Below are 14,876 nucleotides of genomic sequence, written 5' to 3'. Positions count from 1 at the left end.
AGAAGTTTTATCAGAAATCAACAATGTGACAAATACTGATTATCTGCTCTGTGGCAGGCACCAATACCAGGCATGTGGAAATACAAAGACAGCCCTTGTTTTCAAATAGCCCTCTATTACAAGGCATTACGTTTCCCCTCTTTTTCAAGGAATCCTACGCATAAGGTAATCTAATAATAATGTCAGCCAGAGATATCTTAAGCCAAGCAGTGACAGAGCGATCAGGACCCACACTGACTGTTAGGTGCTTTTATAACTCCACTTCTACTATTTTCTCATGGCAAGTTAATCTCGATCACAACATACTTAAACACAGTGGAACGTATAGTAACTTAAGATTTGCTCCCAGTGTCACAGTCTTCTACTCACTCCCACCCATGGATCATGGATGCCATAACATCTGCTTACCCAATTTCTTTTTTCAGCATACACTTAGCTGCAGGAAAAGATCAAACTCAAATGTGTTATTATTTAAGCTGCACTTCAAATCCAAGTATTTGTTTTGTTTTTTCATAAATTTATTTATTTATTTACTTATTTTTGGCTGTGTTGGGTCTTTGTTGCTGCACGCGGGCTTTCTTTCGTTGCGGCAAGCAGGGGCTACTCTTCGTTGCGGTGCGCAGGCTTCTCATTGTGGTGGCTTCTCTTGTTGCGGAGCACGGGCTTTAGGCGCACAGGCTTCAGTAGTTGTGGCACGCAGCTCAGTAGTTGTGGCACACGGGCTTAGTTGCTCACAGCACGTGGGATTTTCCCGGACCAGGGCTCGAACCGGTGTCCCCTGCATTAGCAATTCTCAACCACTGCGCCACCAGGGAAGTCCCTCAAATCCAAGTATTTAAATCAATGAAAAGAATTCTACTTTGGAATTTGAAAAATCGCCATCACAAGCTGCAAACACTGAAGACACGACTTTCGCATCAGAGGTAAAATTTAAACTTCAGCACCCAAAATCCTAAAGATACAATGTTCTAATCCTTTAAGAATACCCTGATCTGTGATTATTATGATAGCCTCTTAAATACTAGGAAGTAGAAAGAGAGGGACAAAGCCTCTATTTTTCTTCACTTCATTCACAACTTAGTCCCAAAGTTCTGAATATAAGCATTTTCTTTAACAATAAGCCACCTTTACAACACACAGATAATTACAGGTTCAGGTCAAGAACTCTAGACCATATTGATTACATCTCTATGCAATAAGGACCCTCCAGCACTGTTTGTATCCACTCTAACAGGGACAGCTTTTAAGTATCTGTGACACTAAGAATTTTCAGTCCTATCAATGCCAGAAATGGAAAGCCAATGACCAGTCAGGCCTGTCAGTCGTTGCCTGAAGCAATAAGGACAAGCTGGGAATTCATCACGCTGGAACTTCATCTGCCAGCTGCATTCACACATTTTCACCACCTGAATGGTTGATTCTCTTCAACTCCCACATGGCTCATTTCAGCATACAGTGTTTTGAAATGAATATTTGATCAGGCAGGGTAAAAAGAGGTCTGGACTTATCTGAGGTGTCACCATAATGCACTTTAAGTATTTCTAAGTATCAGGAACTAGGTGTCTCAAAGCCCACTCTTTACATATTTCTGAAATGGACCTGTGATCCTGATTAAATGAGATAAGCCATATGAAAACACCTACCACAATGTTGGGCACATAGCTGTTTATAAGTAAATACTGGTTCCCCATTTCTTTTATTTATGTCTAATGGCAAATATCCTGAAGATTCCTCACAGAGCACTGGGAGACAGGGATCTCATACTGTCAAAGAAACTTAAAATCACCCTAATTTTGTCAAAACTTTAGATCCTCACCCAAATATGAACCTAAGAAATAAAGAAACATGATAGGTTTATTAAAATTGCTTCATGATTTTTGGACTTCAAGATTTTGGCTCTGATATGCTAAGGTATGGTTTTCTTTATATTTATCCTACTTGGGGCATGCTAAGCTTCTTGAAATTTGAGTTGATGTCTTTAATTTTAGAAAATTCTCAGCCCTTCATTTATTTCTTTTGCCTTATCTTCTCCTTCTTTACACCCATGTGTAACAACTGAACATATGTTAGACAGTTAAATATGACCCCACACACTTCTCACACTGAGTTCTGTTGCATTTCATTATTTTCTTCTTTCTCTACTTCAGTTTTGATAAGTTCTGACTTGTTTTTGAGTTTCTAATTCTTTCTTCCTATGCATCCAGTCAGCTGTTACACCCATTCAATAAATTATTTATTTAATAAATTATATTTTTCAGTTTTAGAATGTCAGATTGGTTCTTTTATGGATTTTGTCCATCTTTTTGCCATTCCAATGAAGGAATGACATAAGAATGTAGGAGTTCCAATATAGGAATAATACAATAGAGGAATATAGGTTTTCATTTGTAAAAAAACACCCAAAACAACTACATCTAACATTATATTTAATAGTGAAATATTAAACACTTCTCTCTAGGATTAAGAAGACAAGAATGTTCAATATCATCATCTCTACTCAACATTGTACTAGAGATCTAAGCAAGTACAATAAGGGAGGAAAAGAAATAAAAGGTATAAAGACTGGAAAGAAATCAAACCATCTTTATTTGCAGATGACATGACTGCATAGCAGAAAACCCAAATGAATCTATTAGACTTAATACATGAACTTATAAAGAATTCTGGATACAATTTAAACATAGCAAAAAAAAAATCATTGTATTCTATATACTATGGGAAAATCCTGCAAAATAAAACATACTATTTATAATAGCATCAAAACATCAAATAATTGAAATAAATTTTACAAAATATGTATGACTTTTACATTAAAAGTTAACAAATATTAGGAGAAATTAAAGAAGGCCTAAATAAATGGATAGCTAAAGAAGATTCATGTACCGAAAGATTCAATATTGTTACGATGTCAAATCTCCCAAATTTGATCCACAGATTCAATGAAATGTGAATCAAATCTCATCTAAATTTCTGTAGAGATGAATATACATTTAATATGCATGTGTGGGGTATATATATACACACATATATATATGTATATATATATACATATATATTTGTATATATATATATATATACATATATATATGTGTATATATATATATATAGAATCTGTCTCTTTCTCAATAGTTTTCAAACATTTTTGGGAATCAAGACCCCTTTGTGCTCTTAAAGACTGAGGACTCCAAAGAGCTTTGGTTTATGTGATTATATCTATCAATATTGAAAATACTTATGTATTAACTCATTAAAAAACAACAAGAATCACTTTATGTATTAAACTAAGTGACATTTTAATTTTGAGCCATTACAAATAATGACATTCTCTCTTTCTTTCTTTGATGGTATATTGCATAAATTTTTATCAAAGTATAGATGATTTACAATATTATACTAGTTTCAGGTATACACATAGTGATTCAATATTTTTATACTCCATTTAAATTTATTACAAAATAATGACTATATACTTGTTGCTTATTTTATACATAGTAGTTTGTGCCTCTTAATCCCCTACCTACCTCTATCTTGCCCCTTCCTCTTTCCCTCTCCCCACTGGTAACCAGTAGTTTGATCTCTATATCTGTTAGTCTGTTTTTGTTTTGTTATATACATTCGCCTTATTTTTTTGATTCCACATATAAGTGATAACATGGAGTATTTGTCTTTCTCTGTCTGACTTACTTCACTAAGCATAATACTCTCCAAGTTCATCTGCATTGTTGCAAATGGCAGAATATCATTCTTTATTATGGCTCAGTCATATTCCATTGTACATATATACCACATCTTCTTTATCCATTCATCTGTTGATGGGCACTTAGGTTGCTTCTATATCTTGACTATTGTGCATAATGCTACTATGAACATTGGGGTTCATATATCTTTTTGAATTAGTGCTTTTATTTCTTCAGATATATACCCAGGAGTGAAATTGCTGGATCATATGGAAGTTCTATTTTCAGTTTTCTGAGGAATATCAATACTGTTTCCCATAGTAGCTGCACCAAATTACAATCCCACTAACAGTGTACTAGGGTGCCCTGTTCTCCAACATTTGTTATTTGTAGACTTTTCGATGATAGCCTTTCTGACAGGTGTGAGGTGATATCTCATTGTGGTTTTGATTTGCATTTCTCCTTTGATTAGCAATGCTGAGCTTCTTTTCATTTGGTTTTTGGCCATCTGTATGTCTTCTTTGGAAAAATGTCTATTCAGGTCTTCTGCCCATTTTTTAATTGTTTTTTTTTTTTGGATGAGCTATGTATATATGTTGGATATTGACTCCTATGCTCACATCATTGGTTAAGTTTATTTTATTCTTTTTAATCCAATTCTAAATTAACTGTTTCCTTAATTTCTCTGATAGTTCATTATTAGTGTATAGCTAAGCAACATATTTCTGTATATTAATCTTGTATCCTGCAACCTTGCTGAATTCATTTATTAGCTCTAATAGTTTTTTGGTGGAGACTTTAGTATTTTCCATACATAATATCATGTAATCTGCAAATAGTGACAGTTTTATTTCTTCCCTTCCAATTTGAATGCCATTTATTTCTTTTTCTTGTCTAATTTCTGTAGCTAGGACTTCCAATACTATGTTAAATAGAAGTAATGAGTGGGGATCCTTGTCTTGTTCCTGATGTTAGAGGGAAAGCTTTCAGCTTTTCACAGTTGAGTATAATGTTAGCTGTGGGTCTGTCATAAATGGTCTTTATTATGTTGATATGCTCCGCTGTACCCACTTTCATGAGAGTTTTTATCATAAATGGACATTGGATTTTGTCATGTGCTTTTTCTGCATCTATTGAGATGATCATATGGTTTTCATCCTTCCTTTTGTTAATATGGTGTATCACATTGATTGATTTGCAGATACTGAGCCATTCTTGCATCCCTGGAATAAATGTCAGTTGATCATGGTGTATGATCCTTTTTATATACTGCTGAATTTAATTTGCTAATACTTTTTTTGAGAATTTTTTGCATCTATATTCATCAGAGATACTGGCCTATATTTTTCTTTTTTTGTAGTGTCTTTGTCTGGTTTTGGTATCACGGTAATGATGGCCCTATAGAATGAGTTTGGGGGTGTTCCATCCTCTTCAGTTTTTTAGACTAGCTTGAGGATATGTTATAGCCCTTATATGTTTGGGAGACTTTCCCTGGGAAGCTGTCCATTCCTGGACTTTCGTCTGCTAGGACTTCTTTAAAAATACAAATTCAATTTCACTACTAGTGATTGGTCTGGTTCAGTTTATTTCTTCCTGATTCAGTTTTGGAAGGTTATATGTTTCTAGAAATTTTTCCATTTCTCCTAGGTTGTCCAATTCGCTGGAATAGAACTGTTCATAGTATTCTCTTATGATTTTTTGTATCTCTGTGGCACTGGCTGTTTAAATAGTATTTTTATTAAAAATAATTTCCAAACTAATACTGAGAAGAGTGACATTTTTACTTTTTTGGAGAGAAATCTTTATCATAGATAACAGGTGGATTCTCCTATCAGCTTATGTATTTGATCTGTTGTGATATGTTGTTTTGGTTGAAGTATGTGAAGACAAGTTGGCCTCACTGAGAAATGTGATTGGAAAAGGATGTAGCATATTCATATTCTGAGCTTTTTCAGATTCTGGGGACATTCGTCTTTGATGTTACACTTAACAAATTAGTTACAATGATATCTGAAACCATACCAACTAACTTTTGTACTCTGTCATATTAAAATCCTTTGTCCTATCTTGCACTTGGAATGAGTCCATTACCCAGACATAATTTTATCATATCATAAGACTGGTCATTTGGAAAATATTTCAGATCTTCCAAATGTTGATTTATTTTATGATATAAAATATCACACTAGTCAATATCACCACCTATCTCATCAGAAATGTGTTTAAGTATTGGGAACTTGCTAAGCAGACTGGTGGATACATGGTTTCCAAATTTCCAATCTTCAGTTGAAGACTAGAATTTCTATCATTGGTAGTAAATACTGTAAGTTGTCTTCTTTGAAATGACAGGCTTACTTTATTTTTGAGAAAATTTCTGCCAAATACCAACGTCTGAATAAACATAGTTTGTCAGCTGTTCATTCAAGTAAAATTGCATTCCATGAAAACTGTTGCTAGTTCAGTGCACAACAAACACACAAGTGCATTTCCTCAAGACAACACTGTGCATTAATTCAACTGTGATATACAGAACATTAAAAAGAAGTACACAAGCATGAAAATTTAATAAAATGTATTAGATTTTAAAATTTAGTAAAATTAATAATGTTTAGTATATCAAAGTCAGCCTTAAGTAATTATATCTTTTTTTTTTTTTAACTGTGAGTGGGTTGCATTGGCTACAAGCATAGTTTGGTGCCACTGCTTTTTACTATGCTAAGATGCCATCAGTTTTATCTACCATTGCTTCAGCACAATCTATACTAAATGTCAAGACAGTATAAAAAAGACAAATAATGACTTCATGTTTATAAAAATAGTTTTCACGCACTGACCCCTTGGAAGTGTACTGGGGACTTCCAGATGTCCGTGGACCATACCATCCACTGGTATGTGTGTACATATGCATGTGTGTGGAAATGCAAAGATATATTGATACATGAATTTATATTCTATATTCTAGAATAGCCAAGATATACTTGAAAAAAAAAGTAGAGACATTAATCTGTTACATTTCAAAACTTACTAAACAGCTACAGTTTTTAAGATAGTATGATAGTGGTATAAAGACATATATATATATATATATATATATATATATATACATATATATATATACACACACACACACACACGTATGTGGAAGAAAATAGAGAATCCAGGAAAAATATGATTTTTTAAAAAGGCATCATCGGGAATTCCCTGGTGGTGCAATGGTTAAGAATCCGCTTGCCAATTAAGGGAACACGAGTTCGAGCCCTGGTCCAGGAAGATCCCACATGCCGCTGAGCAACTAAGCCCGTGCACCACAACTACTAATCCTGTGCTCTACAGTCTGTGAACCACAACTACTGAACCCATGTGCCACAACTACTGAAGCCCACACGCCCTAGAGCCCATGCTCTGCAACAGGAGAGGCCACTTCAATGAGAAGCCCACGCACCACAGTGAAGAGTAGCACCCGCTCGTCGGAACTAGAGAAAGCCGACACAGCAACGAAGACCCAACACAGCCAAAAATAAATTAAAAAAAAAAGAAAAGCCATCATCGAAAGGCATATATTTTCAATGAACAGTGCAGGAACAACGAGACATTTGTATGGAAGAAACTGAACCTTGATACTTACCTCATATTGTAATAAAAAATAAATTGAAAAGGATAATAGACCTAAATGCAAAGGCCAAAACCATACAATTACTAGAGAAAAGTATCAGAAAACATAAAAGGAAAAACAATGGAAAGTTTAGGTTTCTGCTTGTCAAAAAACATCAATAAGAAAGTGAAAAGGGGGCTTCCCTGGTGGCGCAGTGGTTGGGAGTCCACCTGCCGATGCAGGGGACACGGGTTCGTGCCCCGGTCTGGGAAGATCCCACATACCGCGGAGCGGCTGGGCCCGTGAGCCATGGCCGCTGAGCCTGCGAATCTGGAGCCTGTGCTCCGCAACGGGAGAGGCCACAACAGTGAGAGGCCCACCTACCACAAAAGGAAAAAAAAAAAGAGAAAAGGCAATGAACTGAAAGAACATATTGGCAAAATATCCAATGAAAGACCTTACCCAGAATAGTTAAAGAACCCTTGAAATTCAATAAGGACAGTAGACCCAACAAAAACTGGTGAAAGACTTCATAAATACATTGCAAAAGAAGATACCCAAATCGCCAGTAAGTATATTCAAGGTGCACAATATCAGTATTCATCAGAGAAAAACAAATTAAAACCACAGTTTACACTCACTAGAACGGCACCTACATTGCTGTTCAGAATGAAAAAATGGTATAGTCATTTAGGGATACTTTCTTGGCAGATCCTAATAAAGCTAAACACATGCCTACCTTGTAAGCCAGCACTTCCAATCCTAGGTATAAGCCCCAAAGATATGAACGTATATGTCCAAAAAAAAGAGACTTATACAGAAAAGTTTATAGAAGCTTTATTAATAATATGCCAAAAGCTAAAAACAATGGGGTAATGGATATCTAAACTGTGTTACATTCAAACTACACTGCAATGTAGAAAAGATGAACTAGTGACACATATAATACCTGGATGAATCTCGAAAACATTAAGTTGAGTAAAAGAAGCCAGACACAAAAGAGTGTGTACAGAATGATTCCATTTACACGAAGTTCAATATAGACAAAGCTAATTTATGATAAAAGTCACAGTCTAGGCCAAAGGTAGTCTTGACTGGAAGAGAAATAAAGGAACTTTCTGGCATGATGGAAATATTCTAACTTGATCTGCCTGGTGATTACATGGGCATAAAAATTGATCAAGCTGTATGATTAAGATATGTGCATTTTTGCTATAGGTAAACTGTACCCTAATTTAAAAAAATTCTTCAAAGGTGATCTGAAGTACGGATGTATCAATTTTTCAAGCTGGAAGGGACTTTGTCAATAACCTACTTCAATTCTTTTCTTCATTTTATAGAAGCAAGCCTTGGGTTTTGAAGTAAATTCTTAAAGAGGTAGTTCCAAGCAGAGCTGAGACTAGAACCAAAGATTCATTAAGTGACTAGCCACTATTCCTTCCACTGCACCAAGCTTCGAAAACAAAACTGTTCCCGGGAACAATTATTTCCACTTTGATTATTTGCTTTAGTTTTTCTCTGACAGTTTTCAACAATATCCAGGGGAATATCAAGAGGTCTGGTTCCGACTAGTTGTCCGGGTGAGGTCCCAGGCTGCTTTTTAATTGCTCAGTGGGCTTTCATATTCAATGGAGAGAGGCTCTTTTGTTTGTTTCTAAGTTTATAGATGGCACCTATAAGCATAAGCCTCAGGCTCTTGGACACAATTTAAAATAGTGTGGCACTAACAGTTTGACACTAATGTCACTAAGACAGATGGAATTCCCGGTTCAGACTTAAACAAATTCTAATACTGCCCCCAATATTGTCCCTCTGCCACCACAGTCTCAGGCAACAGACTACATAAACAGTCCAGCCTTGTATTAAAGATGTAGTAATAAAGGTACAAAAAAGAAATGTTGGGTTTTTTTGGCCCAAAAGTCCCATGTAAATATGTGGTAACCTGGTATATCAACAGTAGGGAGAATTCCATCAATTCCTTCTCAAATGCTTAGGAAAGACTTAAAGTCATGTCAAGGACTTGGTGCTTGCTACAGAGAAAGCAAAGGCGAGGTTTCAGTTGACACAAAGATTTATTCAAAGAAGTAATGTGTCATCAGAAAAAACCTTCCCAGCAGCTTCTTCTACTTCTGTTTACAGTTTCTTCATTTTCAAGTGGGGCAATGATTTTTTCCTTAATTGTGCTGAGCTAAAATTTTCCACATTGTTAAGTTGAATTTCATCTTCTAACATCCTATAAATATTAGAAAGAAGAATGAGAGGAATATTTAAATCAGAAGGAGAGAGATGTCACTGTGCACTTTTCTGATGAGAAATCTAGGTCTTTTCCCTATATTCTTAATCTCTAAAATTTAGTTTTGATTCTCTACAGGCAGTAGATGTTCATTAGATTAGAGCGGGAATAATGCACAGACCTCCTCATTTCTAATTAAAAAGCCAATCTTAATATCTTAGTTTGAATATTTACTGTTTAAAGTATAAATAGTGTCAAAGTAAAAGTACTGACCTCTTTCTTCCCCTCTGAGGGACTCTGTTCACAGGTCAGGACTAAGCCTTCTTTTAATTTCACCCTCATCCATAATCCTCTTACTGATCCCACATAGGCTTTGAATACCCAAGGTACAAGTATGCCTGGAGTTTTCGTCACCTTATAATCACAAAGAATATCTGGAACTCTATTAAATGAAAACCATATTGTTTATTCAAAGAAATATCTCAACATTTCAAAAGAACTTTATATCCTTTATATCTGGGAATTATTTTAGGAAATAATTTGAACACATTCCTGCCAAAAGAGGTGAAACAAATTTTTACATAGGGAAACTTAAATTCTTTTTACAGATGCAGAGAAGAATGGATAGGTAGGAAACATGACTTGTTGAAGGTTTCAGCAAAAGTTCAAGACCATGATTATAACATCATGGCTTCTGTCACTCAGTTCTAGTTTTAAAATCATGGAGCTGGATTAATCTCCCAAATATATAAGCAGCTCAATACCAAAAAAACCAAACAACCCAATTCCAAAATGGTCAAAAGACCTAAATAGACATTTCTCCAAAGAAGATATAGATTGCCAACAAACACATGAAAGGATGCTCAACATCACTAATCATTAGAGAAATCCAAATCAAAACTACAATGAGATATCACCTCACACTGGTCAGAATGGCCATCATCAAAAAGTCTACAAATAATAAATGCTGAAGAGGGTGTGGAGACAAGGGAACCCTCTTGCATTGTTGGTGGGAATGTAAATTGGTACAGCCACTATGGAGAACAGTATGGAGGTTCCTTAAAAAACTAAAAACAGAATTACCATATGACCCAGCAATCCCACTACTGGGCATATACCCTGAGAAAACCATAATTCAAAAAGAGTCATGTACCACAATGTTCACTGCAGCGCTATTTACAATAGCCAGGACATGGAAGCAACCTAAGTGTCCATCGACAGATGAATGGATAAAGAAGATGTGGCACATATATACAATGGAGTATTACTCAGCCATAAAAAGAAACGAAATTGAGTTACTTGTAGTGAGGTGGATGGACCTAGAGTCTGGCATACAGAGTGAAGTCAGAAAGAGAAAAACAAATACCGTATGCTAATGCATATATATGGAATCTAAAAAAAAAAAAAAGGTTCTGAAGAACCCAGGGGCAGGACAGGAATAAAGACACAGACATAGAGAATGGACTTGAGGACATGGGGAGGGGAAGGGTAAGCTGGGACAAAGTGAGAGAGTGGCATGGACATATATACACTACCAAATGTGAAACAGATAGCTAGTGGGAAGCAGCTGCATAGCACAGGGCAATCAGCTCGGTGCTTTGTGACCACCTAGAGGGATGGGATAGGGAGGGTAGGAGGGAAACGCAAGAGACAAGGGATATGGGGATATATGTATACATATAGCTGATTCACTTTGTTACACAGCAGAAACTAACACACCATTGTAAAGCAGTTATACTCCAATAATGATGTTAAAAAAAAAAAAAAAAAGTCATGGAGCTAAGTGGCCTCACCATGGTAGACCAAATGGTGTTTCTTATAAATCTCTTACTTCTTACCACCAGCAGCTCTTGTGCCTCTGATGGCTTTAAGATGCAATAACTAAGTTTGTCTGCCTCAGATTGAAATGGCAACTGTAGATACAGTGAAATACAGTCCTTAGGAATATGCTTCCCCCAGCGCATCAGAAACATCTCTGTAAGATAAAAGCATGCCTCTATCAGAATGTCCCTCCAGCAGAAATTTGACTCCTCAAATAATATCCTTGTTGCCTACCCAACCATACTCTTCTAATGAGTATTATTTGTACTTTTAAGGGTCTGATGCACCAAATGCCAAATACACAAAGTAGGCACAGTTGATCATTCTAAAATCAATCAAATCAAACCAGTTTCCATTTTCTTCAAGCAAACAAATTATTTCACTTTCCAGAAGAATTGGGTGCTGGAAGCCTGAATTAATTAATTCCTTAGAAATCATTTAGATGACTGCAATTGTACAACAAAAATAACATTTCTCTTGAGTCAAGAACAACAACAAATACCAGGTCTGCAACTTTGTCCCTACTTAGTGGAACGCTTGATGTAGCACCAATACCTTATGTACCAAAAAGCCTGCTCTAAAGAATAAGAACTCATTTTACTTATCTGTCACGATTTTCCCTCTCCTACTGTCATCTGCCTCAGGAATGTACATCAATGCTGCTCTCACCACTTCTAATAACATTTTCTCTATAAAATGTTTACGTTAGTAAAGTTTGACAAAGATGTCTGCTCTTCATACAAGTCAGGCATAAGTTTGTCTTTAAATCTCAGTTGCTTTGAGTTCTTTCTTGGTAAACACCAATTTCCATAGTAAAACTACAAATGAGGACAAACAAACTTAGGATGAACCAGATCTTTCTAGGCTCTTTGTGTGGGTGACTCAAAAGCAATTAGAGTTGTTATTAAGTTATCCAACAAGTACAGCCTGCAAGGCCTGGAACAAGTACTTCAGTCACCAACGTGGGAAACAAGTTTGAACAGGACATTGACAGTATTTTTTTTTCTCTTCAGGTCCTACACTTTTATCAAAAGAAGGACACATGTTATAAAGGACAAACAAAGGGAAGAAATTCTTAGTTACCTAACCAGGAATGTTAGGAAAAAAAGGAATGGACAGAGGAGAAAAAAAAGTAAAAAGAAAAAAGTAAGTAATCCATGCAGTGCTTTTGTCTAGACATACCGTCTATGATTCCGACACCGATGTCCATCAGTTGGACCGGAAAAATGGAGCAGTTCATTCAAATCCCATTTGTTCTGGGTAGCCCATGTGTATGGATAAATCCTATAAAGTCCATTTCCAGAATGGTCTTCTCCTCAGTCAAGAAGGGAACCTCATACAATTATCTAAACTCAAAATCTGAGGTAGGACAGTATCTTTTGAAACTCCAAAGATCAGATGAAACATGTCATGGGAAGCAACATCTACATATAAAGCAGTATAGATCTGCTGAGTCTAAAATACACATATAGAGAGAGAGACAGCAAGAAGCTGGTTCATAAATATCTAAAGGCATGGAATTTACACTGTGCCTAAATTATCAAAGTTAATAAGTGAAAAACATGTACTTTAGGTAATATATTTCCATGTGAAGGAGTGAAGCACAAACATATTAGATGATCAAGAAATCAAAAAAAAAAAATTCGCTAGCAAGAGTGGCACAATGCCCTGCAGATCTCTTTCAGTTTCAGTAGAATAACACTGCAAGATACACATATACCTAAAACAGAACATACAGACCCAAGGTTTAAATAATATTTTCACTTTGAAAATTGTCACGGCCATCAAAAGATGTGATAGTGTCACATTAAACTTTTAAATACTATGCCTTTGAAAAGTAATTAGATGAAAAATAATTATACTACCACTGGTTTAGACAGACAGCAAGAGCTGCCATTAAAATAAAGGTAACCAGCATAAGGGTTACCTTTCACAGTTGAAAGGGATTATAAACACATGCAAGTCTTTTCCCAGAAAGGTGATGTTAAAAGAGAGATTCAAGAAGAGTTCAGATAACTTAATTGATGGCGGACGCATGTCAGGCTGTCAAAGGAAGATCTTCAGTGCGACATTTTGAGACAACACTTACTGGAACGCTTAAATGATTGAGCTGCTACAGGGTGACATTTTTCTCATGTTTTTTACACTTTTACTGGTAATGGAGGAAAAAATATGCCATAGGAACAATTAAAAAGACAGTATGTTTAGTTGTATAAATTGCTTGACGGTAAGACAAAGCAATCAACCCTGATAAGAGGAGATGCCACACTGGTCATATCCCTCTAAGCAAAGGCAATCAAAACTCCAGATTAGCATCTTCATAACATGCAGCTGCCTCCAATGCACGGGTCATAATCAGAGACGCACTTCCTGGTTCAGGAGCAATTATAAAAATATGTTATACTCTTTTTAGTAGAAGAATCTAAAACGGAATTTCCCCATAAACTTCCTTTCATGAAGAACCCAAATCAGAGTTTAGATTAGCAGATGCAAACTATTATATACAGAATGGATAAACAACAAAGTCCTACTGTATACCACAGGGAACTATATTCAATATCCTGTGATAAACCACAATGGAAAAGAATATGAAAAAGAATGTATATATGTATAACTGAATCACTTTGCTGTACAGCAGAAATTAACACAACATTGTAAATCAACTATACTTCAATAAAATAAATTTCAAAAAAAGAACCCAAATCATCTAACCTCTATCTTGTTATCTCTATCTTTTCTCAATAGAAAGTAAGACTGTTAAAAAAGTGGTCCTACTAGATAGAAGTAGGGAAAGTTCCCCCAACAAAACATCATTCACCCACTTAAAAAACATGTTCAACAAAAGGGATGCAAACCATTTGAGAGGTAGAGGATAATTCATAGACGTCTAATCCCTCAATTATGGGGTTTCTTTAGCTCAGCTAGAGAACGTAGCACACACATTTCATTGCTCTGGCTGTCATTCTGAAAGGAGCTATAGTTTTCTGGAATGAAAAGAGGCTGAGAAAAATAATACAGCTTGGTCACCAAGAAGTGCCTCTCTACTCCAAAGATCAGTACGGTCAGGCAGAGGCTCAGAGTTGGAGAACAATATCCTAGAACCTCCTACATGTTTTTCTGATGGAAATCTAAGTAAATCAAAGGCAAAGACTGAATCCCCTGCTCAAACATCAACTTAAAAACTCTTCTTGCAACAGAGTAAAACAAAACTATGGTTGCAATAGTTCACTGAAGTTCATTTCTGTGGCATGAGAGAACTTTACAAAGAGCTAAAATTGAGATAATGATACGTGATAAATACAAGTCTTAACCCAGAATTGTGCACTGAATATGGCACATTTAATAACACACATGGGAACTGCTTTAGTGACATGTGTTTCACTTGACCAATAGCTAGTTACCTGATGCTAAAACATTAATAATATGGCAGCTTAATAACGCAAAAAAAAAAAAAAAAATACCCCCAAACCAACAAAGCCTACTACTGAAATCTTGAATAAAATACTTCAGGTTAAAATACATCATTTCCAGGATTCACAATTGTAAATGATAA

General features: G+C 35.7%; 1 protein-coding gene across 8 annotated transcripts in view; it reads right to left on the bottom strand.

The window, feature by feature from the left end:
- BCAS3 (BCAS3 microtubule associated cell migration factor) overlaps positions 1-14,876 on the bottom strand; it is a 581,795-nt gene that overhangs the window by 267,437 nt on the left and 299,482 nt on the right. The window contains exon 23 of one of the 8 annotated variants that reach the window (XM_060081389.1): positions 9,439-9,502. The exons of the other annotated variants lie outside the window; for them this stretch is intronic. Coding sequence (XP_059937372.1) covers positions 9,495-9,502 — 8 coding nt within the window. The 3' untranslated portion in view covers positions 9,439-9,494. Of the gene's footprint in view, positions 1-9,438; positions 9,503-14,876 lie in introns of those variants that run through there. 8 annotated transcript variants of the gene reach the window in all.

The sequence above is a fragment of the Mesoplodon densirostris genome, chromosome 18, assembly GCF_025265405.1.
Source record: "Mesoplodon densirostris isolate mMesDen1 chromosome 18, mMesDen1 primary haplotype, whole genome shotgun sequence".
Classification (NCBI taxonomy): Eukaryota; Metazoa; Chordata; class Mammalia; order Artiodactyla; family Ziphiidae; genus Mesoplodon; species Mesoplodon densirostris.
Note: the sequence above shows the minus strand (reverse complement) of the source record. Positions and strands in the feature narration are given on the sequence as shown.